General features: G+C 50.3%; 1 protein-coding gene across 4 annotated transcripts in view; it reads left to right on the top strand.

Annotated features, from left to right (window-relative positions):
• The window catches only part of PAQR3 (progestin and adipoQ receptor family member 3), a 656943-nt gene that overhangs the window by 525925 nt on the left and 105665 nt on the right, over positions 1 to 25353 (top strand). For 3 of the 4 annotated variants that reach the window (XM_086961801.1, XM_086961798.1, XM_086961799.1), the window contains one exon: positions 21511 to 21655. In XM_086961801.1, coding sequence (XP_086817927.1) covers positions 21511 to 21653 — 143 coding nt within the window. In that variant the 3' untranslated portion in view covers positions 21654 to 21655. Of the gene's footprint in view, positions 1 to 21510; positions 21656 to 25353 lie in introns of those variants that run through there. The other variant, XR_015309345.1, reaches the window with a different exon arrangement.

Here is a 25353-nt window from a genome sequence, read left to right as displayed (position 1 = left end):
CTTTGGTGCACTGTTCCTCCGTTGTCATGTAAACACCTTCCGGAGAACAATAAATGGTCACATGCAACATCTCTAATAAATCTAAGCCCATCAAATTCTCTCTGCAATTAGATGTCAACAAAAATGTTGAATCCACAGTAAAAGGACCTATAGTCAATGTGAGAGGTTTGGGAAAGGGTCTTACAACCGATACACCAGAAAATCCTACTGAAACATTATTATGGCCAGAAGGAGCTGCCCCGGGAACCAGTGAACGGAAAATAGAGATATTCATAGCACCTGTATCCACCAAAAATTTGTTAGCTGAGCCATGCAAATCTGCAGTAAGATAAGGGCCACGCTGATCTACAGGTATCTGAGCTGGTCCCTCACCCTGTCCCTGGCTGTCCTAGCTGAGAGACATCCCCGTCACCTCATCCACGTCATAGTCATCGTGGTAGTACTGTTTGCCCCTAGGGTCATCTAAGTAGTTCTGGTCAGTGTGACCCTTTGATGTCCTAGCTGCATGAACCCTAGCTTGGCCACCGTCTCCGTGACCCCGTCCACGAGACCCTCGTCCCCTCCATCTTTTGCAAAGCACAGGTCAATCGCTGCGCCAGTGTCCCTCCTCTTTACAGTATGCACACTGATTCGGTCCTACAGGTGTGGTGTTCCTGCTAGCACGTGGAATCTGTCGGTCAGGACCACCACGTTCTCTACCATTCCCTCGAGAACCTGTTGCAACAACACTTTTGTCTTCAATTCTTTGTGCTTTTTCCCCACCTTCTCTTCATTTTCCCTGTGTTTATAATACTGTGCTCAATATTACAGAAGGGGAGGAGGTAGTCCAAGTGCTCTCCGAGGCCTGCAACTGAGTCGGGATCTCAGGAAGCAGGTTCGTAACAAATTTGTTAACAAACAATCGGGCATCTCCCTCCACCGACAAGTCCTGTCTGCTAAAATCCCATCACACACCTTCAAATCGAGTGAAAAAATCAGAAACACTTTCATCTTTCTTCTGACGACATGCCGTTAACTTGTCCCAATCTACCCATCTCAGTGGAATCAGAGAGTGCATATAGGTGATAATTCGGCCAGGCCAGGCAAGGCTAGTACTTGACCTTAGGCTTCTCACCAGGGTTCCTTTCCTGGTTCCATGCTTTAATCTGTTCCCAGGTACCACCCAATTCCGCAACATGGTTCTGTGTGTGCACCTTCCTCCAAATATCAACGGGCACCAATAAACCAAAGAACATTTCAATATCCCCAAGCGTCATCAATGTCGATGAAGCGGCCTCAGTTAATTCCTTATAAAATGCAGTAAGATTCTTCCTAGGTTCAGGTAGCTGTGTCTTGAGGGACAAATCCTCACTCCTTTTCCATGGAGTATAAACCCATTGTTCCTGGAACTAGGCCTCTACCCGGGGTATAGTACAAATGTTATGCTGATCCCGCAGCTCTGGTATTTCAGGGTGATATATAGGGTGGACTTCCCTCATCTAGAATGGGACACTGTCTTCGGGCTCTTCTCCAGCAGCCTGCCTCGATAAGCAACCAGCGTTGTGACATTATTGAAAACCTTGCTAGGTGCCATATCAGTGGCATATACATGGTCCCTAATATCTTAAATAATCTGGGGTGCTACATCATTGAAACACTGTTCCCACAGTCTAATCAAAGTAGCTGACGTGCTTAAAGGCATGCTCCTGCACAAACAACTCATAATCTCTCATCACAGTCCACACATCTTTCACACTGAAAATTGGGTAACGAGCACACTGAGCAGCCTGATTGGCTACCACCCTTTTCCCACATTAGATTGTATCAATATCCCCCTACCACAACCCCCCCCCCCCTTGTCGCTCCCTAGCAGTCGCCCAGTCTCGCTCCCCTATTACGCATACAGGCATTCCGCTACTCAGTAATGTCAGGGAATGGGGAACAGGGAAGGAGTAGTAATAGAAGTAGTAGGCACCAATGTCGCTAGTGACTGTGTCATAGGTGTGAGGACTGGCGAGAGAGATGCTGAAACAATAGGCGTAGCAGGGAGTCTGGCAGTTATAGTAGCCGCAGAAGGTGAAGCCAAAGAAAGGGCAGGAGGCGCTGTGGCCAGAATATGTTGATTAATAGTAGAAGAAACAGAGACAGCAGAGACAGAAGAAACAGATGACTGAGGCTGTGGGATAGCGGGATATATTTTCTGCGGGGCTCATGGAGGTGGAGGTCGAGCATCTATCAATTCTTCCACAAATGTATTAGTTTCTTCTCAGGCAACATAAGACTTTTCACACTGTAATCAAAACTAATTTTCTGTTCATCAGAAGGGCCAGTCAACAGCCACTGCAACTTGGCGTTGTCCCTCGTATATTTGTGCCATAACATACTAAACATAATGGGTCCAAGGCCATGTTTCACATACATGTCAACATTTGGAGTGCCTTCTGGAGGCTTTGTCTGATTTTCTTCCAATCGAGCATCAGCATAACAACAGCCCAAACAAAGCACTTTGCTGAGACACAACCTTTTCAAGAAAACAAATTCACTATTTATGTCGAGCAGATATTTGAAAATATCTTTACCAAAATTGGTCCTCAGACCTCATCAAATGCAAACCAAAGTGGTACCATGTTCACAAAGAACTCAAATAAAGGAAAGTGCTTGTCCAAAGACGGGCCTCAGACCGTACCAAATACAACTCAAAATGTCACCTTATCCACAAGGAACCAAAGCAAACTCACCTGGTGCACACAGGTCAAACGAAGGTATTCTCAACTGCCGACTCTTCAGACCAAACTGTCAAATCCAAGGGTTTTGCCGTTCAGGAACCCAGTTGGGATGACCACTGGCTGAGGCACTGCTCGGTCAGACAGACTGGGCAGCTGCGAGTACAAGACTTTCTCGTGCATGGATTCCCGGTCCGCCCGTCCAACCCGACATGGCCCCGACCTCCTCACCCCGGATGGGCCATCCGATGGAGTCCCTGTTCCGGCACCGACTGAAGGAAGTGACCTGATTAGTAACCAGGCGCTTTACAAATGGCTTCTATTCTATTCTATATTAGGGCCACCGGGGTCACTCATGACCACCTCTCAGCCTTCCTAACAAATGAAGAGTCGGTCAGACAGTAGAGAATACAAACCAAAGTATTTTATTAGTAATACACTCTAGTGTAGTTGGTCTGACCAGTCTCCTTGGATTGCTGCAGAGGGACTGACTTCTACTCCCAGGACAACGTATATTATACATTTTCAGAATCACGAAAGACACGCCCAGACTGGAATTTTCCAGTTGGTAGCTGGTGAACAAAGAAGACACACAAAGATGAGTTGCGATCCCAGGACCGGGTACATGCTATCTCAGCGTCAAGGTTTCTCTGCCTGTCCCCGCCTCTCTAAGGGTGGGAGCAGGCTTATCTAATGCGAAAGGTATGTGACTGCAAAAACAGTCTATTCATTAGTACAGCAAAACTCAAACTTGGAGAAATACAAAATTGATACTTGTAAATGTAAATTGATACTTGTATAGCGCACTACTCACTCGCAAGGGTCTCAAGGCGCTTGTACGAATACCGCTGTGGAACCCATCCTGGCTTTCCCTGTGAGGCGTCCACTCCTGGGCACCCCCAAGGTGGAGGCCAGGCATCCTTAGCGTTGTGGGGGCCGTTGTGGAGATTAAGCAAGCTATTGCCCAGAGTTGCAGAGTGGGACTCCATGATTGGAATAGGCACCGAGGCGAGAATTATCAGGTCCGTGGAATTTTGAGCCCAAGACCCGCCGAGGCGGGGAATTGAACCCTGGTCCCGGGCCAGACCTCTGCATCAGGGTCTGCCGCTCTAATCATTGAACCACACTAATTGCAGCTGCTTTCTGCTGAGTCAGACAGAGTGAGACAGAAATTAGCTTCGATCATGACTCAAAATGGCGGCTGAACACAAAATCGTGCAGCAAATGCTAACTTTACATAGAGCAATACACTGGTAGAGTGAATGCATAACATTTACATTTCAAAACAATACCACCTCAGATTAGCCCCAGTCATATATAAATCAGCTTGGATCCTGCTCCAATAGGCAAATTTCAAGCCAGGTGCTATCTGAACCAGAACACAAGCAACCCAAGACTGTTTTCTCCCTAGCTGTGCTTCACCAGTCTGGTGCAGCCTGGTTGCAGTGGCAAAGTGAGCATGAAACCTACGTCTAGGCATATCCTTTGCATTTAGGGTGTCGCACTAAAGTATACAAAAAAGTGATAGGTGGGATTCTTGAATTAATTTCAGCCACTGTTAATTACTCTGGGCTGCATCCCGCTCCATCTTTTCTTTCTGCAATGCCACTTCGGATTAGACCGAGCCAAATTCAACTCCGTATTTTTCCTGCTTCAATAGAAACAGTTCGCCCAAACGGCCAACCAAGTCCTCTCTGACCTGAAATACCAACAATTCAACAACTGTTTCACCGTCGTTGGGGCTTGCCAGTCAGGTGCAGCCGAGTTCCAATGCAATGTGAGCACGGAACCTACGTCTCCGCATACCTGTTTCACTTAGGTTGTCGCACAGAAGTATACAAAAAAGTGATAGGTGGGATGATTGAATTAATCTCACCCTCTGGTAATTACTCGAGCCGCATCCCAGTAAATCTTTTTTTTGCCTGCAATGTCACTTCAAATTAGACCCAGCCGTATGCAACTAAGCTTTGATCCTGATCCAATAGGAACAGTCCAGGCAGAACTGCCAAGAGAGGCATGGAATCCTCTACTGTTCCACAGTGGAAAGCTAACAACTGAGAGAAACCATGACCACTAAATGGTTCAATGGAAGCTTCAGTCTAAGCAAATGCTCAGTTTTGCATGAGACTCCCCTCGATGTCCTGGAGTATTGGAGCTCAGTGCAGATAACTCTCCTCACCACCCTTTAATCAAGTTATCAATGTAGAGTTTAAAGTCAGCACTGGTTTTCTGAGAAGAGAGGAGCATGAGTGCTGCCTAAGCTTTAATTAACCTAGCAGTCCATTTTTTACCGAAAGGCTGGATTATCAAAAGATTGGAGAACCAAATTTTGCACAAGAACAAATACCAAGATAAAGTAGGTTATAGAAAGGGTGTTTAAAAAGAAACTAGAGGCCTCATTTACAACAGGTTGGCTGCACCGCAATATTGGCTAATTCCCTTAGCAGTGCAGGTAATCTGAAAGCCTTCATACTGCAAAGTGGCTGGTTGGTTTTAAAATTCACAAACCTCTGCATCATTATTATTAAAAGGGCAGGGATCAGTGGCCTGTTGTGATTGGTGGGATATAAGCACGCATGATACAGAAGACCTCCATCACAGAATTCACATTGGCAAATGCCATTTTCTTGATTGGAATCCATGTCCTATGTGGCAATGGGGCTGCAATAAAGAAATAAAAACATCATGATTCAAAGAGCCCTTCCCACTGTATTCCCCGCCCACCAATGTCCTCGCCCATGCTCACAAGTGAAAGCTGTCCCTCACTGACTGCTTCCACTTTGCAAATCCACTGCCTCTTCTTTTGAAGTGACAGTATGTAATCAACGGTGTAAGGACACAACTGTCGTTGCAAATATTCATAAAGAGGGGCAGTCCCTTTCACACCTCTGTGTCCTCCTTCTGAATTTTAAGGAGGCCATAATGCACGTAGTAATTCGGAATTACTTTTCTGTCTCCCAGTATCCTGTGGTACATTAGGACTTTTAGTTGTAGGGTCGTAAAGCCCATAACTTTGGAAATTATAAACTTTGTGACCACAAACCTAAATAATGCATCATGCCGTAGATCTTTCAAAGCTCCTGTGCAGGAATAGTCCTTACACCTGCAGGATGTAAAATGGTGTGTCTTATTTCATACGCAAGAAGGCTAGGCTTTTTAAGTTGCCTACATTTAGATTGAAAAGAGTGGGAGGCTGCTAATCCTTTTTAATTACTGCCAGCGAAAACATGGAGTGAGCTTCCGCTATCTTTGCACACATTAAGTAATACACTCTTTATTGATTGGTTTAAAAAACCATTTACAATTTAAAACATGACTAAATCGAACGATAAAAATGACAGTGATAAATCTTAAAATCTGTGGATTTAAAATTACTTAAAGTTAGGGGGACCATTATGGGCTAATAATGTTCTGATGTTCTGATGAGGGACATCGCTCCGGATTTCTTGTAGTCTCTGGTTTGATTATTGAGTCTGTTAACTCAACCGCCATGCTACGATGAAGAGGATTTGGATTTGGATGTGGTTGTGGCTTCCAATAGTTTTGATGCTTTGTGGACGAATTTCGTAAGCCCAATGTTTAGCTTGATGTTGTCAGGGTTAAGAGCGGCAATTATTGCTTGGCGGTAAGATCGAACTCCCAACCTGATACATTGGCCTCGCAGCAGTGACCGTCTGGCCATGAGCAATGCAGAGCATGCACAGACGATGTGTTCCATTGTTTCAGAATGATAGCCACACAACCTGCATTCAGTGCTACTACCTGGCCGGCGCTATTCGGGAAGGTTCTTCAGAAAGGGCCAGTCACCCATCCTCAGGGCTAAAAACGTATGTTTCCAATAAAGTACGTATGTGCTTGATAGGTAGAGCGGCTGAACATCCACTTTAAAATTAGCGATTACAGCCCAAGCGTGTCTCCTCTTTGACAGTATTGCCCTGACCGAGTGAAAGGACCACAATCTAACGTTTTTTTTAATGGCGGTCTATAACACCGGGTGAAAGGGCTTTGTTTCCCAGAGGTCTTTTACACCCAGTAGCTGTAAACTGCGATCCCGGAGTTGTTGATGCTTATGGCAGGTCTGATTTTTCTGTATTTCCTGCCATAGTCGGGCCTCCAAGGAACCCTTCCGGGCACGGCGCAGTCTGTGCATTGTTTAATAAATGCGCCTGCCTCCACCCCATGATGATCTTGAAGTCCCAGTTCGAGTCCCACTTGGGCTGGCGAGGTAGATCTTGACAACCGAAAGGCTCTTTTAAAAATGTTAGTTCTTAACTTGTTTAGTAATGTACTGGTTGTGCCCTTGGTGATCTCGTGCCCATACGTCAAGGAGTTGATTATCTTAGCCTTCATTACTTTCAGCATGGGAGTTAGGCTGGGACCTAGTAGCCGTTTTGCTAATTTTGCAGCGGCCTTTTCTAACGACAGGGCTTTATTTTTCAATGCTTCTTAATGCTTGATAAAAGTGCCTCTTGTGTCGAGAAAGATGCAAAAAGTATTTATAACTGGGGGTTGATTCTTGCTTTGTTTTGTTGAAGTGACCTTTTTTGCTTCCCAAAAGATATAGTTTTGGTTTTTGACAGGTTAAGCTCTAGATGGTTTCTTGTCCTGTAAGGTAGTTGTTCATCCAGTAGCCTCTGGAGACCCACTTTTGTGTGGCTTAACAACACCAAATCATCGGCGTAAAGCAAATTGGTGATGCGGGTCCCGTCTAATTGAGGAGGATGGCAGTTTACACTGTCGAGTACTAGGAAACGGTCAGATATAAACAAATTAAAAAGAAGTGTGGCCAATACACAACCTTGTTTGACGCCAGTTTCGGTTTGAATCTTCCTGGAGAAGTGGGAGCCTTCACCCAGCTTGATTCTTATCCATGTTTCCGTGTGGAGTTGGATTATTGCTTGAAGAAGAGGCTGGGGTATGCCCCACGATTTTAGTTTCTGCCATAACAGACCCCTGGGCACACGGTCGAAGGCCGCTTTGAAGTCTACAAAGCAAGAGTGCTGCTGGAATTGTTGGACTGTCGCTTTCTCTATCAGGACTGTTAGCGTTAACAGATTGGTTGTAGTACCGGTGTTAGCCACAAAGCCTATCTGATTAAAGGGAGGCCTGTAGCTCCTCCAATAGAATGTTTGCATAGTACTTAGACTCCACGTCGAGAAGTGCAACCATTAGGTAATTTTTGGGCTAATTTCTCTTCCCGCTTTTGTAGATTGGGTGAATGATTGCACCTCACCAGTACTCTGGGGCCATGTTGTTTAGACTGCAATAGAGAAACAGGGAGGGTCAGGTATTCTGACCATAGGCTGACATCGGATTTGAACATGGACTGAGGAAGGCCATTCGGGCCGGGGGCTCCTTCAGCTCTGGCTTTTGTTATGAAGCACGAGATCTTGGTTTTTAAGACATCAGGAGTCACAGTGGGCTCTAGTGAGGTATCGTTCCTTTTCGCTGATTCCTTGTGTGTTGGATCTTCAAATGGAATTTTTACAGGGCGAGCTCGCCTCCGGCACTCCCGTCCCGGGGGGGAGATCTTACGGTTAACAGGGCTGTAGGAATTGGTGCAAGCTTTGTTTATATTAGTGTCCCCAAAGTGAAGAGATAAATACGTACTCCAAACGGCTTCACTGATATTTGCACTGCCGTACCCACTTATACTTAGTTTGCTCCTATTTACAAGAGACCAGAATTGCTTCGGGTTAGGATTGCTACTTTCATAGATGAGCTTCAGCCAGAATTGATCCAAGGCTGCACGTTTTTCCTTTCGTGTAGAGATTCTAAAAGCTGCTTGGGCTTGCTTATAGTTATTGAAATTGATTTTATTGCTGGGGTTCTTTCTTGATAGACGAAGTGCTCGGTTCCTCTCAGTTCTTACTTTCCTTGTGTCTTTTGAGATGTAGAATTGAGAGATTTGGTTTCTCGGGCCCCTCCTGATTAGCAGTTCATTGAGAAGGAGGTTTGTAAGAAAGGTCCAGCCACTAATGACATGAGTATTTAGCTCTAGAGATTGATGTAATAGGGCTCTGATTTTTTCCATCTGGGAAGGGGCCGTGGAGTCTGACCACTTAATCCACTTTAGATCCTCTGTGTGGCTGCCTGAGTGAGTATGGGCAAGTTCTTGATGGTGTGGAATGCTGGTGGATAATGTTAGCATTTGTGCCCAGTGGTCATTCTCTCTTTGTGGTGCGATTTGACAACTCTTGATCCAGGGCAGTATTTCTCTACTCCCTAGAGTGAAGTCCAAAAACGAGAAGGATCTTCCTTCTGACTGGGTCCATGCGGACGGGATGTCGGTGGGAAGGCGCCCATTAAATAAGGTAAATCCTAAGCTGCTGAACTGCATTGCCACATATTCGCCCAGTGTCGAAGATTTATTTCCAACAGGAATTGACTGGGATGTAAAGTGTGGAGGGACTCTTTGTGGGTCCGGTCCTGTGTCATCTGCAAGATTGCAGTAGAGATTTGTATTAAAATTGCCTGAGATGATGCTTGGTGTGCTGCCATCCTTGCTGATTAAGTCACAGATGGGGTTGATCAAGCTGTCCATTTTGGGGTTTTTCTTGGTGGTGCAGGGAGAGATATAGCCGTTGAGGGTGAGCAGCTGAGGATCCGTATGTGAACTTCCCAGAGTTATTCCAGAGAGCCAATGCTCCTCAAATTTAATCTGTTTAATACATTTGGATAGTTTTGTTGATACTTAAATCGAGAGACCGCCACATGGTCTGCCGAACTTGAACTGCCTGGTGGCGGGTGTCATAAACTCCAGGAAGACCACTATTGGGATACTTTCTCCTGCCCATGTTTCCTGTAAAAGGAGGGTGTCTGTCGTATTTGTTTAAAAAATCCAGGAAGCACGCTTTCTCGAGCCTCTCCGACGCCGATCCTGCATAGCTGCTAACAGCGGGGTCCCGAGGCGTCCTGCCTGCACAGTTTGTTCGGCGGAGGCTGCCGAATGCTGGCGGTGTGCTCCGGTGTCATCACCGCTGCGGAGAGTGATCGGCGGGAGCCGCCAGAGGCGATCCGAGCTGCGGCCTGCGAGGCGGCGGCCTCGCGTGAACTGGAGGCCGGAGGAGGCGGAGCAGACCCGAGCCCTGGAGCAGCGCCGGAGCCGGCCTCATCGGCTGTGCGTGTGAGGTGGGGGCGCTGGGCGCGCCGGTGGAGGAGTGATCAGCGCGGCGCCGAGGGGAGCGCTGGCGGGACGCGCTGGTGGGTGTCCGCCGCCCGGGGCTGATTGGAGAGCCGGCAGTGAGGCGTGGGGCGGGCCCTGGCCCTCGGAGCGGTTCGGAGCGCTACGGCCCGACGGAGGAAGGAAGGAGCAGGTGAAACCCACTTCTCAGGGGCAGTGAACTGAGTGCCTTCCAGCGAGGGAGGGCGAAAGCAGCAGCGAGGTGGCACGGACGGATCTCCGCGTGGGAACGCACGCCACGCTGGGGCCTACGAACATTGGACTTGGGGAGTGTCTGTGGCTGGAGAGACATCGCGTGGTCCTGCACGCGCCTGCCGCCGAGCGGAGGTCCACTCGGCCTGGTGGCCGGACCAGGTAGTGGCGGAGCCTTGGACACCATCGGATCGGTGGCACTGCTGGTGGATACTGTGGAGTGGTCTAGTGCTGCACTTTGCGGTACCTTCCGGCGGCGGGCCCATCGGCGCGACTGCGCCCCACGGCTGAGAGTGGGCACCTGGGGAGAGTGGAGTGGGCGCTGCCCGCAGGCGCAGATTTTGAGGAGCGGAGCACCCTGAGGGCACCTAGGCCCGGCTATTGGAGAGAGCGGTTCCGGAGGCCTTCCACGTGCTCACGGCTGAAGCACCGCCATCGAGGTGAGGCCCTTGCCTCGGACGCCCACTCTCCGGACTGGAGGGGGATCCCGGCGCTCGGGGCGCTGGTGAAGTAGCGGACGCTCTGGGAGGCGTGAGGCGACACTGCTGACGGGGAGTCCTGTGCGGCGGGCCATCACTCTGGGATCCTGTCGAATCCCCCCCCCCGGCAGCGACTACCTGATACCTAGAGGTGGGAGGGCGGAGGCGACTCACAGCCATGTCTACTTCACAGCGCAAGGGGACGAAAGGGGCGAAGGATGCAGCCGCCAAGTCGTCGCAGCAGCCGGCATCGCCGGGAGCCAGCGGGTCCTCGAAACAGTCGGACGACGAGGCACCAGCGACTAAAGCATTTATGAAGGAGCTCTTCGCTACCATAAAGGAGGACATCTCCGAACTTCGGACACAGCTGGCCTCGGATCTCAGGGAGGTGCGGAGGGACGTGGACGGGCTGGGCGAGAGAGTGGCGACACTGGAGGACCATGACCTTAGCGTGGCCAGTGATGTGCACCAGCTCCAACAGGACATTATACGCCTCACAGAGCAGAATTTGGATCTGCAGACCCACGCGGAGGACTTGGAGAACCGCTCCAGGCGTAACAACATTCGTATCAAAGCGGTGCCGTGGGACGGTGAGGCGGGGGATCTGCGTGGGTATGTCCAGGCCTTGTTTCTCCAGATCTTGGGGGAAGAGGAGGAGCGCGACATCCAGATGGACAGGGTGCACAGAGTGGGGCTACCTAGGAGAGGAGGGGGCCCGCCGCCGGACATCCTCGTCTGTGTGCATGACTTTCAGGTGAAAGAACAGATATTGAGGAAGGCTAGAACTATCGCCTCGTTGCAATTTAGGGGCCATCGCCCCCAGCTTTACCAGGACTTGGCGGCGACCACCTTGCAGAAACGTAGGGACTTCCGGCCGGTGACCGCCTTCCTCCGGGAGCGCGGGATATCCTACTCCTGGGGTCACCCTTTCCGGATCATCTTTCGGTGGGAGAACAGACTGAGACAGATCAACTCCTTGCGAGAGGCAAAGGATCTTCTGGGCATCGAGGACTCGGAATCTTCACAGGAGGCCCGGGGCTCGCCATTCCGGAGGCGGCGCCGCTCTTCCTCCTGGCACAGGGTGGGCCCCTCCCCGGAGCGGCGGCGACCCGACCCGGCGACTCGTGAGCAGGAGAGAGGGGCCGCGGTGGCATCGGTGGCCTCCGCCACATTGGCGGATTCCCAGATGAGCTCTGGAGCAGCGTGACCCCGAATTCATGGAGCGGCGTCGGGGGGGCTCTTGGCCTGAGGTCCCCGGGGTATAATGGTACTTTTGGTGAAGACACCCCGGACCTTGGACCTGGGGGTCACCAGGTTGACACCCCTGCCCCGATTCCAGTCCAGTGGGGGACTTTCGAACCACGACCTGCTGGAGCTGGAATTGCAGACTGCGAGGTTCAGGTTCAGTGCCTTGCGTTGTATTTTGTTGTTCCTTGTTTTTGGGGGGGTTGGGAGGGTCTGTTGGGGGCTTGGGGGTCTGGGTGGGGGATGGGGGGCCGGTGGTGGCGGCTATTGGATGTGTGTGTGGGTTGAGGTGTATGGGGATGGGTGCGTAGCACACGACTCCCTTCTGCTCCCTAGTTTCTGGGAATTCTGCCCGTCTAGCAGTTCACGATGGGGGGAAGGTAGATGGAAAGATGTAGGGCGCAGGTGGTGGGTGGACGCGGGTGAGGGCCAGGTGGATGGGCGGGAGGTGATGCCGCCGGCCTCTTTGCTGGCGTGTGACACGGCTATGAGATGTACGTTGGTTTCTTATGACTATTAGCATAGGCACCTGGAACGTGAAGGGGCTTAACTCCCCGCAGAAGCGGCAGAAGGTGTGGAAATACCTGACTGACCACCACCTGGATGTGGTGGGGCTGCAGGAAACTCATCTAGCGAGGAGGGATGAACTCAGGCTCCGTCATAGGCACTTCCCACTCATATACAGGGCATCTGCATCCACTAAGCACAGGGGGGTTGCCTTACTGTTTCGTGCGTCCCTCCACTTTCAACCTGAGGGGGTGCGGGGGGATAAAGAGGGCAGGTGGCTGATGGTAAAAGGGTCGCTCTATGGCCGAGTGTGCACGTTTGTGGTGATGTATGGACCTAATGCCTCACAGAATAGCTTTCTGCAGTCTCTGCTGGATAAGATGGGGGAGTTTGTGGAAGGCCAATTGTTTTTGCTGGGGGACTTCAACATGGTGTGGGACAAGGTCCTGGATAGCTCAAGCACGCAAAGGGCGGGGACGGGAGTCTTTACTGCTGAAACTCAGAGGCGGGTGGAGGACTTAGGGCTGATTGACGGTTGGCGCTTCCTGTACCCCCACTCCAGGGACTACACCTACTTTTCCCATGTCCATTTGTCCTATTCCCGACTTGATCACATCTTCATCAGTCAGGCCTTACGGGGGGATGTCCAGGTGTCCAGTATTTTTCCACTCTCGGTGTCGGACCACAGCTTAGTGGTGCTTGGGCTGCAGTGGTCGATGGGGGGGGACGGGTGGAGGAAATGGTACTTTCCCGAGGCACTGACCCGGGATGACGTGTCATGTAAAAAGTTAAGAGGCGCCATTCGGGAGTTTCTAGAACTCAACCCGTCTGCGGATACTTCAGTATACAACACTTGGGACGCATGTAAGGCCTCGTTGCGAGGCACCTGCATCGCTCTCAATGCCGATCTGAATAAACAGAGGAGGAAGGAGCGTGAGGCTCTTGAGTCCGAATTAGCTGCACTGGAACAGGCGCATAAGGCCAATCCGTCTCGAGTGACCCTGCGACCCTTGACAGCGGTGCGGGGGAAACTCCGGGCTCATTACAATAATAGAGCGGAATTTACGTTACTACGGCTGCGGAGGACTTCCTACTCGATGGGAAACAAGGTGGGGAGGCATCTGGCGAGGCAACTTCGGGACAAACGGGAGCGGGAGTATATTGGAGGGATCAAGGATGAGGCAGGAAAGGACCAACACAAGGATGAGGACAAGGCTGCCATATTTGGCCGCTTCTACGCTGCCCTATATGGGGGGGAGGATTTGGACCGGGCGGCTCAGTCCGCCTTCCTGGCGGGCCTTCCTATACCCCAAGTCTCAAGGGAGTGGAATGAGCTACTCTCGGCACCTGTCACGAGGGAGGAAGTGCTTGACGCCATAACAGCCCTTAAGCTCCACAAGGCCCCCGGGCCGGACGGGTACACGGCCTCATTCTATAAAACATTCGCGGGAGAGCTCTGCGAGTTCCTAGTCACCCTGTTCAATTCCATGGCTACGGAGGGGCGGACCTCAGGATCGATGGCAGAAGCTTTGGTTACCATCCTTCCCAAGCCTGGGAAAGACCCCACTCAATGTTCTTCCTACCGCCCGATTGCGCTCCTCAACTTAGACGCCAAGCTTTACTCAGGGATTCTTGCAAAGCGGCTACGAGACCTGATGCCGTCTGTCATCCATCCGGACCAGTCCGGATTTATCAAAGAGCGACAGACGCATGACAATCTGCGACGCGTGGTGCATCTGATCGAAAAGGCGGAACGGTTCCGTTTGCCTGCTGTATTGGTGGGCCTAGATGCGGAGAAGGCATTTGATCGTGTCGACTGGGGATTTCTAAACTTGACGCTGGAGGCCTTCGGGTTCTCCCCCCGCTTTGTACGAATGCTTCGAGCTAATTATGACCGGCCTACCTCTAGAGTGCTGGTTAACGGACATAGGTCTGCCTGCTTCCCCCATACCCGCGGTACGCGGCAGGGGTGTCCGCTGTCTCCACTGCTCTTCGCGCTTAGTATAGAGCCGCTGGCGCTAGCCATTCGGGAAAGGGAAGAGATTGTGGGCATTCCCTTCACTGGAGAACAGCACAAGATCTCCCTGTTCGCGGATGATGTTCTCTTATCATTGGGAGACCCGGTCCGCTCGCTGCCCCATGTCCACGGGGTTCTCTCTGACTATGAGAAGGTGGCGGGATTTAAGGTTAATATGGCCAAGTCGTACATCCTGAACTTGACATTGTCGCCAGCAGTGGTGGAACAGGTGCGTCCTCTTACGCCCCTTTCGTGGTCCTCCGCCTCCTTGCTGTACTTGGGGGTTCACTTGACCCCCACCTTGGATGGGTTGTTTGCAGCTAACTTCCCACCTACCTTCGCGGCGATCCGGGGGGACCTGGAGAAATGGAAACCGAAATTCATCTCTTGGCTCGGACGCATTCATGCGCTTAAGATGGTGCTGCTGCCCAAATTTTTGTATCTCTTCCAGGCCCTTCCCATAACGGTGCCCCTAGACTTCTTCCGGCGCTTGAAGACACTCATGCTGAAATTTGTGTGGCAGGGGGGCCGGGCTCGTCTCCCGTTTGCAGTACTTCGCCGGCCGCGGGGGGAGGGGGGAGTGGGGTTCCCAGACATGCATTTATATTACAAGGCGGCGCAATTGAGAGTGCTTGTGGAATGGTCTCAACGCATGTCAGAAAAGCACTGGCTACATATGGAGCGTAGTGTGGCTGGGAGATCCATATGGGATCTGGCCTGGAAACCGAAGGCAGATCGACCCAAGAATGCCTATATATGCACTCCTACGGGTACGGTCCTGAAAATCTGGGACACGTTGGCTGGGGATGACCGTTGGACCACCTTCCCATCTCCATTCACCCCTATACATAGGAACCCGTCCTTCCCACCGGCGGTACGCGATGGCCCGTTCGCACAGTGGAGTGAGGGGGGCTGCAGGGCGCTTACCCACCTGTTCCATGGGGCAGATCCACTTACATTTCACAATTGCATGAGGGACTATGGGGTACCTCCCACCGAACGGTTCCATCATAACCAACTTCTACACTGGGCAACCTCGCCTGGGGTGAGAGAAGCGGCCACGAGACAACTGACGGCTTTCGAGGCGTTCATTGCTCGCACCTCCTGTATGAAGGGGACAATATCCTTCATATATAGACTACTCATGGACACAGTAATATTCCCTAGGCCCCGCTATAAGGAGCATTGGGAGACCTGTCTTGGGAGGGATATTTCGGAAGCTGAATGGACTGGGTTGTGGAGGGACATCAAAACCCACAACCACTCGATTGGACTTCGGGAAGCTCATTTGAAACTTATGTATGACTGGTATCTCTATCCATCCAAGCTGCACCGCATTTTCCCATCGACCTCCGACAGATGCTGGAGAGGATGTGGCCAGCTGGGAGATTTCCGCCATATATGGTGGGATTGCCCGACCATCAGGCCTTTCTGGACAGAGATACTGGCTCACATTAAGGAGGTGATTGGGTATCCGATCCCGGAGACCGTGGACTATGTTCTATTGGGGCTTCGTGATCCGATGCTGGCGCATCAGACTAGAGCCGACAAGCGGATTATATGGCTGTGCCTGGGTGCGGCTAAATTGACACTGGCGGCGGGATGGAAGAAGCCTACGGCGCCGGCGACGTCGCTGTGGCATGCGCGGTTGTGGCGACTATTGAGTTTGGAGAGGGTTTCCGACATCTTTCTGGGCAATTTCAAGAACTTCATGTTTACGTGGGGACCCCTAGTCAGGTTCTTGTCCCGGGGTCTCCCATCGGCAGTATGCCCGTCGGGCTTGCGAGCACTACACTTGTTCCAGATCTGATAGTGGAGTGGTATACTTCCCGGTATGAATGAGGTGAGCTGCCACCACGGGGGGTGGGGGGTGGGGGGGCGGGGTTGGGGGGGGGACGGTTAAAGTTGCTGTTTACGCGACACGTAGCTGATTAATGGGCTATGGAAGACTCCGATGCGGGGACGCACCTCAGTGGCGGCTAGGCTTTGCTCTTCTGCAACTGAAGGAGGACTGATGTGAGCCACTTAGGCGAATGGACACTGACTTGGCGGTCATTACGCCCTCTAGCATTGTGTACTGTGCTAATGGCGATCCTGGAGTCTACCCGTTGGGTCTATTGCTTTTGTCGCTTTGTTGATTGTTTCTTCCTTTTTTTTTTGTGTTTGCTTTCCTGAATCAATAAAAATAAATTTGAAAAACAAAAAAAATCCAGGAAGGCTTCAGATTGGTTTTCCTGCCCAAATCCTTTGATGTTCCAGGAGCATATTGTTAGACCATAATTAATCGTGGTTCAATCGGTCCGGTTTCTGGATAGAACCCCCCCGGCAGCCATAACCAATCTGTTCAGTTGAAGTTTCGCTGGTCGGTTGCGGGCTCTGGGATTACTGTTGGTGAGCTGCCTCTTGCGGACCTCAGTACTGAAAAGGGGACTAAGGAGGAGCTGGAAGTACGGCCTGATTGTTTTCCAGTATTGAGGGGTAGCGAGGAGCACTTGGTACTATTGTTGTAATACCCCAGGATTTAAATTGGTCAGTTTTTTTCAGGACCGGATCCTGGGCTACCGGGGTACCCATGTTACTGGCGTAGCTTCACCCGTATTAGATCCGGTAGATGGAATGAATTCAATAGCGATTATGTCTCTTGATTGTAGGTGGCTTAGGTCTGGTAATGATTTGAAAAGTTTTTGTAGGTTCTGTGGCTATACTCTGTGTGCATGATTTGTTGTCCTCGACGGTAAGAAGACGAGAGAAACTAACTTCTTGTGCTGAAATCTGGGAAGATGCAGGACTCTGTTGCCTTGCTTCCAATGTTGGGTGCTTAGTTAGTGGTTGTTTAGGGCCGGGTTTTGCTTGTATTGATGGTTGCAAGGGGTGTCCCATAGCCTGAGGTAGCCCTGACTGCAGACTGGTCTGATGTGGAGGTTCTGTGTGTGGGGGCAACTGATTCGATGTTAATTGCGGGCTTGTCTGTTCTCCTTTCAAAAATAATGTTGAGGGGGCATTTCCTGGAAGCACTGTGTCGCTCATAGAGGGAATACTCATATTTGAAGTTGTAGTGTCAATTTCTTGTTTGTACTAGCTTTTTAGTTGACTTTTCTTTTCCCTTTTCGACAGCTGATGTGAATTATGATTTTTGGATGGTTCAATAAGGAGTGATTTGGCGTCTCCTATCTCCGTGAGGTACGAGGGTTTGGACTTTTGGGGGTGAGATGGGCCCTGTGCCGGGCTTGGACCCTGAGGTGAGGGGTCTGATGACTCGGTCACCGAGGGCTTCTTTATTTCCGTTAGGACAGCTGAGAGAAATTGAGGCAGAGATGATAAGGAGTCAATTATAGGGGAGCAGCAGCACACTGATTGCACCAGTTGAGTTTGGGATTGGGCTTTTTTTTATAAGACACCGACGACACCCTGAGCACCGCGAAACACCTGCACTTCCAGATCCACACCAATCCCAACACCACCCTCAGAGGAACCCTCGTCTACAGGCCCCCTGGACCCTGATCACAGTTCAGCGACTCCATTGCCGACTTCGTCAGCACACACGCCCTCGCCTCCACGGACTACATCATCCTAGGGGACCTGAACTTCCACCTCGAGAACAACAACACCAACTCCACCACCCTGATCGCCAACCTCGGACTCAGACAACTCGTCACAACTCCCACCCACACCGCCGGCCACACGCTTGACCCCATCTTCTCAGCGAGCCCCCACGTCTCCTTCAACCACACCACCGAACTCCCCTGGACCGACCATCACTACATCTACTTCACCTTCCGGAAACCCGCGCGCACCACCGCACCCAACAGATGCCTCGCTGCTGCTGGAGCAAAGTCACCGAAGACCAGCTAACAACCACCCTCTCCCAGAGCACACCCACCGACCCTGACACCACCACCCACAACCTCAGACAGTGGATCAACGACTGCGCCAACACCCTCGCCCCGCTCAAGAAACCCTCCAACAGCCACACTAGCAGGAAAGCCAGCTGGTTCACTGAAGACCTCCAGGATTTCAAGCAAACTTGCCGAAAGCTGTAGAAGAACTGGCTCCGTGAACGAACACCGGACAGCTACACAGCACACATGAACGCCACCCGCAGACACCATCGCCTCATCAGAACTGCTAAAAGGGCCTCCTTCAAAGACCAACAACGCACTCAACAGCAAAGAGCTCTTCAACATTGTGAAGGAACTCTCCAACCCCTGCTCCAACACCAACGACATCCCACCTTCGCAAAACCTGTGCGACTCGCTGGCCGTCTTCCTCCATCGCAGGATCGCAGACATCCACCACAGACATCCACAACAGCTTCAACGCCACAACCACCCCGACAACCACTGAGACCTCCGTCCCCACGACCACCACCCGCACCAACCGCCTGTTCTCCTGGACCAACATTAACGACTACACCATCTAGATCATGAACATCATCCACTCCGGATCCCCGTCAGACCCATGCACACACCACATCTTCAACTAAGCGAGCACCGCCATAGCACTCCATCACTGGAAAGCCATCAACATCTCCTTCGATACAGCAACCTTCCCGGAGAGCCTAGATCAATGCCTTACTCAAGAAACCCAAGGCAGACCCCAAGGACCTCAAGAACTTCCAGCCCATCTCCCTGCTCCCGTTCCCAGCGAAGGTCATTGAGAAGACCGTCAACAAACAACTGACCTGCTACCTCGAGGAGAACAGCATCCTGGACCCATCCCAGTCCGGGTTCCGCAGCCACCACAGCATCGATACTGCCCTAATCGCCGCCACCGATGACATCAGGACCCTGCTAGACAACGGAGAAACCGCGACCCTCATCCTCCTGGACCTGTCAGCCGCCTTCCACGTGGTCTGCCACCGCAAATGCCTCCACGACGCCGGGATCCAAGAGAAGGCCCTGGACTGGACACCTCCTTCCTCTCTGGCAGAACACAGAGCGTCCGCGTACCCCCATTCCGCTCCGAAGCCACCAAGATCATCTGCGGCGTACCCCAGGGCTCATCCCTCAGCCCAACGTTGTTTAACATCTACATGGCACCGCTCGCCCACGGCGCCCGATTGCACGACCTCAACATCTTCTCTTACGCTGATGACACCCAGCTGATCCTCTCCCTCACCAAGGACCCCAACACCACCAAAACCAACCTCCACGAAGTAATGAAGGCCGTCGCCGAATGGATGAGGAACAGCCGTCTGAAGCTGAACTCTGACAAGATGGAGGTCCTCATCCTCGGATACTCCCCTTCGACCTGGGAAGACTCCTAGTGGCCGACCGCACTGGGAACAGCTCCAAGACCAACCGACCACGCACGCAACCTATGGGGTCATCCTCAACTCCACCCTCCATGACTAAGCAGGTCAACGCCGTCTCTTCCTCCTGCTTCAACACCCTCAGCATGCTCCGCAAGATCTACAAGTGGATCCCCACCGAAACGAGAAGAACGGTCACCCAGGCCCTAGTCAGCAGCAGGTTGGACTACGAAAAACGCCCTCTACGCACGAGCCTCGACCAAACTCCTGAAACGACTTCAACGCATCCAGAACGCATCTGCACGCCTGATCCTCGACATCCCTCGCTGCAGCCACATCACACCCCACCTGAGAGACCTGCACTGGCTCCCCATCAACAAGCGGATAACCTTCAAGCTCCTCACCCACACACACAAGGCACTCCACAACACCGGACCAGCGTACCTCATCAGACGACTCAGCCTCTACACCCCCACCCGCCAGCTCCGCTCCGCAGACCTCGCCCTCGCCACAGTCCCATGCATCTGAAGAGCGACAGCCGGCAGCAGATCGTTATCCCACCTCGCCACCAAGACCTGGACACCCTCCCCACCCACCTACGGCAGACCGAAGACCTGCTGACCTTCAGAAGACTCCTCAAGACCTGGCTTTTCGAGCAGTAGCAGCATTCCCCACCCCCTAGCGCCTTGAGACCCTCGCAGGTAATTAGTGCGCTTTACAAATGATTTTTCAATTTTTTATCGATCCCATCGGTGTACACCGCATGTGTATTTAGTTGGTGCACCTGCAGGTCCATCTTGTTTGAATGATTTGTTAGTGCAGCTGACGTTGTTTGAAAGGTTTTGCGAATACTACAAATTCCTTAATTGTGAATTGCAAATTGTGATTCACAATTAAGGAATACCTCCCCATTCATTCCTATGGGCCTAGAGGCCCATAGGAATGAATGGGAAGACATTCTCAATTTGCGATTCTCATTTAGAGAATCGCAAATTGAGACTGTAATTTCAAGGGTGCCAGGGTGTCAAAAGGATACCCTGTTGCACCCCAGAAATGTGCATGTGTGCACGTGTCACACATACATGCCCTAAGGGCATGTATGTGCACCACATGGCACTTTGAAAAATGCAAAAAAGTGCATTTTTCAGAGAAATCGCAAATTACCACCAACTTCAAGTTGGTGGTAATTTGCGATTCCTTAAGGCCAAATTTTACTTTTTCTGTGCTTCTTACATTGCGTTTAAGGAATGGCAATTTGCGATTCCTTAAATGCAATCGCAAAGTAGGGAATCGCAAATTTTGCGATTCCTTATTTTGCAAGGCAGTTTTTCTTTCATACATACCACTGAGCCCAATTGCGATCGCAATTTGGAATGATACATATATATATAATACAATACCTCTCTAAATCAATAAAAAAAAATGGTTAAAAAAAATGCACGATCCATGTCAATCATTTCACCAACTAAGTGAATTTGGAAGACCTGTCTGATGATTGTATTAGCTAAGACTAAGTTGAGACTACCTGTGTGTGCCATGTGGGATGTTCTGCACAGTCCGTATATCTAAAGAGTTATAGCTCTGTGAACTTGGTCATATTTTTTAAAACCACGATACGAGAATGTTAATGCTATGTTTAAATGATGTTGCATTTTATTGGAATGATGAATGTCAACAATAGAAATGTATGGTTAAAGAACAGTGATTCGAAGTATGACGACCAGAAATGCAGAGAGAGAAGTAGAAAACCTGCAGCCATTTATCTGCCAAGCTTTGCTTTTACCTTGATGTTTTCATTTTGTTTAGTAATAGAGAGAGTACTGTGATATTAACTGTTGATAATTTGTAGAACATGCGGACTGAAGCCACTTTAAAGCATTTTTGGAGTAATACTCACAGAAGGAGTTACACGTTTTTCTCCTTTTTTCTTACAGGTCAATTAAACTACCTTGGATCAAGCCATCAATTGTGGCACATCTTTGCAGTGATAATGTTGTATTGGTGGCATCAGTCTACAGTGCATATTATGCGTTTTAGACATAGTAAACCGTGCCCTGACTTTGAAGGAAATCTGTAAGGGTAGGTATGGCAGCATGGAGAAAGTTTACATTTCCGTCCTCACTTTCTTATCCTTGTTGTTCTCAAATAAGCAACCTACGCTACTTTCCAAATATCATGACACAGTTATAAGCTAGAGGCTAGCTACCATCTTTTGTTGTTATCCTGAAACGCCTGTGCCAGCTTTGGTTGACTTTTTTGTCATCGGCATGTGCAAAGGGAGCTCTAGATGCTGACGTTTAGCTTTGACATTTCTTTATAGAAAGTATATGCTGTAAAGCGTGCTTGCACATAAACCTTTGAGGAGCCATTCTAAATGATAAACTGTAGTTTATGCTTCTTGCTATGTGCTGTTTTTGTTCAGTATTTTATTAGAATTTTGTATTACATTCAAAAAGCTTGATATTTCATCAGCAGATGACACCAAAAGGTGTCCTGTGTATCCTGAGGTATCTATGCTTCTCTCCCCAGCCATCTCCATAAAGACAGACACGTATGTATCACCTCCAATGTGGGCCTTGCGTAATGCCTTTGAACGATGTCACATACTTCCTCCCTCCTCCCCTGGGGGTGTGCAATGCCAGCAACATCTTTCACAACGTAATGTGAGGTTATTTTTCTACTGCTTCTTGTTACCTCCTTGCCTATGGATCTTCAGCACCCATCTCCTACAGTTCATACTATTGGAGTCAGTCCTCTGTCTCGTTTGGAAGTCTATCAGTTGGCTCTGTTCCACTAAACTCTGGATGAAAGGTTGCCACAGTTTTACAATTTGCTTTCTTTGCTGATGCAGGTCATTGGTAATCTCAAGGAATAGGATCTGCCAAAGATTATGTATCCATTGTGTCATTGAGGGTCTGTCAGGTCTTTTCCAGTAAGCTTCAGAAAATTATCTGGCTACCACCAGCATATGGTACAACAAATAGAATCCTTGGGGATTTTTTTCCTGCATCCCAGTGCCTAGACCCAGAAGGGTCATTCCCGGGTCCACTTTTGTAATTCTTCCAACTAAGCGCTCCCACAATAAGACTAAGAATTTCTTTCCAAAATGTTTGAATGGCTATGTACTACCCTGAGAAATGTAATGACGTCCCCGCCCGTGTACTTTAATTCCGGCACCTTTTATCTCTGTTCCCCTGTATCCTGTTGAGCCAGTCTTGAATTGGATGTCAGAGAAACATAAATGTATATGATGTCGTTCTGTGTGTAATATTTTTGTAGCTCTTCGATATATCCCTCCAATGATCTTTCCAATCAGTTTCTGAGATGTCCCTGTTTAGTATCTTTCCTCACTTCTTTTGAAAGGGCTATTTGTGTTAGGGTCCCTCCGCCTCAATAATGGCATACAAACGGCTGACCAGACATCTGGTACCCTCCACTGACTTCAAAAATTGCTCACAAGAGCTGAGCAGTCTGTTCACTAGATGTTTGATTACTGGGTAAATAACCAACTTTGTTAATTGCCATACTGCAATCTGCCCTGTTCTCTTACTTTTGTCGATTTTCAAGTTTAAAAACCCACATAGTGAAATGCTTTTCACCCGTGAGCAAGGCGGCAGGTAGGCCGAAACACGTTGGCTGTACCGTTGGTTGTCCTGGTGGCTGATTCTATGGATTGCATGAATTAAAATTTGTTTGAAGCACATTGTCTTCTTTTACCCTAGATGCGGCCTGGCTTGCCTGGACGCACACTGCTGCTGTTTTGACTTCGGGCAGGAGGCCCCTTGTGTTGCAGCAATAACAAATACATATATATATACATATTTTCATGGACACCAGGCCCCCACCGTTTTATGTTTGGTGACATAAGAATCTTTCTGGTTATTGTGCTCTTATGTCTCACAATGTAAACCTCTATATACTTTTTTGTAGGATTTTATTTCATCACCAGGAGTGGTCATCGGGAGTGGAAAATAAAAAGTAGCCATAGGATAATAGTCATTATAATCATGTTAATTTGACTCAGCCACGAGATAAAGTGGCTGCTATGTTGCCAAATCTGCTAATAGTTGGATTTTATGCAAGTACCGATTTGCAGTGTACCAGGTCTCCACTAAGCCTGCCGAGTTGGATCAATATTTAAGTGATTACTTGGCCCATTGATGAGGGTAAAAGGTTCTCAATGCAGACAATCGGTCCAAGGACATGTATATGTCCAGAACCTATGGCTTTTCCCTATTGCTTTTGAGACCTGAGGCTACCTCGAATTTAGCTAGCTTTGCATGGTTACCTGAGTGAAAGTGTCTAGTTCAGTAAGGGAAAGAAGAACATCATCAATGAATAAACTGATTTTGTGTTCTACTTCCCTATATATCAATCCCCTCACCTCCGAAGAGGTTCACATTTTAATGACCAGTAGTTTGATGACAAGAGAGGCTGTAAAGGGAAGTCCTTCCTGTTTTTTTTTGTGAAGAGCAAACCTCTTGGATAGGAAGCCAATGGCTCTGATCCTAGTTCACGGTCCTTGGTAGTTGGCCATTAACTATTCAGTCATTCATAGCTAGTGTTACCCTCATTAAGCTCCAGCTCAAATAGCCAACTGAACTCCCTGTGGCTCGGGGGGGGGGGGGGGGGGGGGGGGGGGGGCGCTAGAGAGCGCACTGCGGAATGGCTGGCGTGTAAGTCAGCTCCGCCGGACGGGTGCGGGAAAAACGGTCCCAATACCCCCAAAACTGCATCTTCACCTGCCACGAACGGAGATATGGAAATCGGAAGGTGGTGGTGATAAGACGCCGAAAACTGCAGCGCTGTGGCAGGGAACCAAAGGGAGAAAACGGCGATCCAAGATGGCGGCGACCGCGACTCAGTGCACCGAGTCGTGCAAGAGCTAGCGGCCCCTAACAACGCACTGTGTGCGGCGATACCACCACTCTGCTGAAGCGGAGACACCGCGCTGCCTGGGCCGAAGCCTTTAATGCCCCCAACAAACGGTGCCGGACCGGCGGAGGGGATGCGTTCCACGAACAGCAAAATGGCGGCCGCGGTGACACGCACAAGCGGAGGACCCGCGAACAGCGCTGCGAGCCCGCTGTGGCCCCGAGTAAGTGCCCGAGAGACTGGCAGCGGCTCATGTGTGTGAAAGACGGCTGAGAGGGGACGGCTGGAGGGGAGACGGATGATGGGAGACTCCTCCTGGAGCGCCAACATACGCCATTGAGAGGCGAGCGCTACAGTACACACACTGCGCAACGGCTGCATCCCAACGGTGCACACTACCGGGAAGGCGGCGAGGCGGCAACGCAGGGAGGCAGCCCTGACGCTCAGCCCTTCAATGCGAGTTGGGATCTACGCGGAACAGCACCTCGCAAGGCTGCCCATCACCACTTCCACCAGTAAGGGCGATACAGACGACACAGAAACGGCGCGACAGACCCCGGCCCGACGCGACAGGGTGTCCATGAGCAAACATTGCGTGTGATGCCAGGCTACCGCGACACTCGCAGGCACGACTTCTGGTGGCAGCATGAATAGTGAGTGGCCCAATGAATAAACCTGTGACGGTAGGGGCGCAAGGCATTCCACCAAGGCGTAAACGAACAACAGTAGTGCCCCCGGCCACAGCCAGTCCAGCGCAGCGCATCAGTAGTCCAACTGTGGCTTCCAGCGGCATGGGGAAGCCGGATAAAAATCAATCAAAACTACCCTTTGAAACCAGGAAACAAACGCAAAAAACCGCGCCCGCCACAGACGCGGAAGGGGATCAAGAACTGGAAGGCGGT

This window comes from Lissotriton vulgaris, chromosome 3_1 (assembly GCF_964263255.1).
Source record: "Lissotriton vulgaris chromosome 3_1, aLisVul1.2, whole genome shotgun sequence".
Classification (NCBI taxonomy): Eukaryota; Metazoa; Chordata; class Amphibia; order Caudata; family Salamandridae; genus Lissotriton; species Lissotriton vulgaris.
This window is presented reverse-complemented; position numbering and strand designations above follow the sequence as displayed.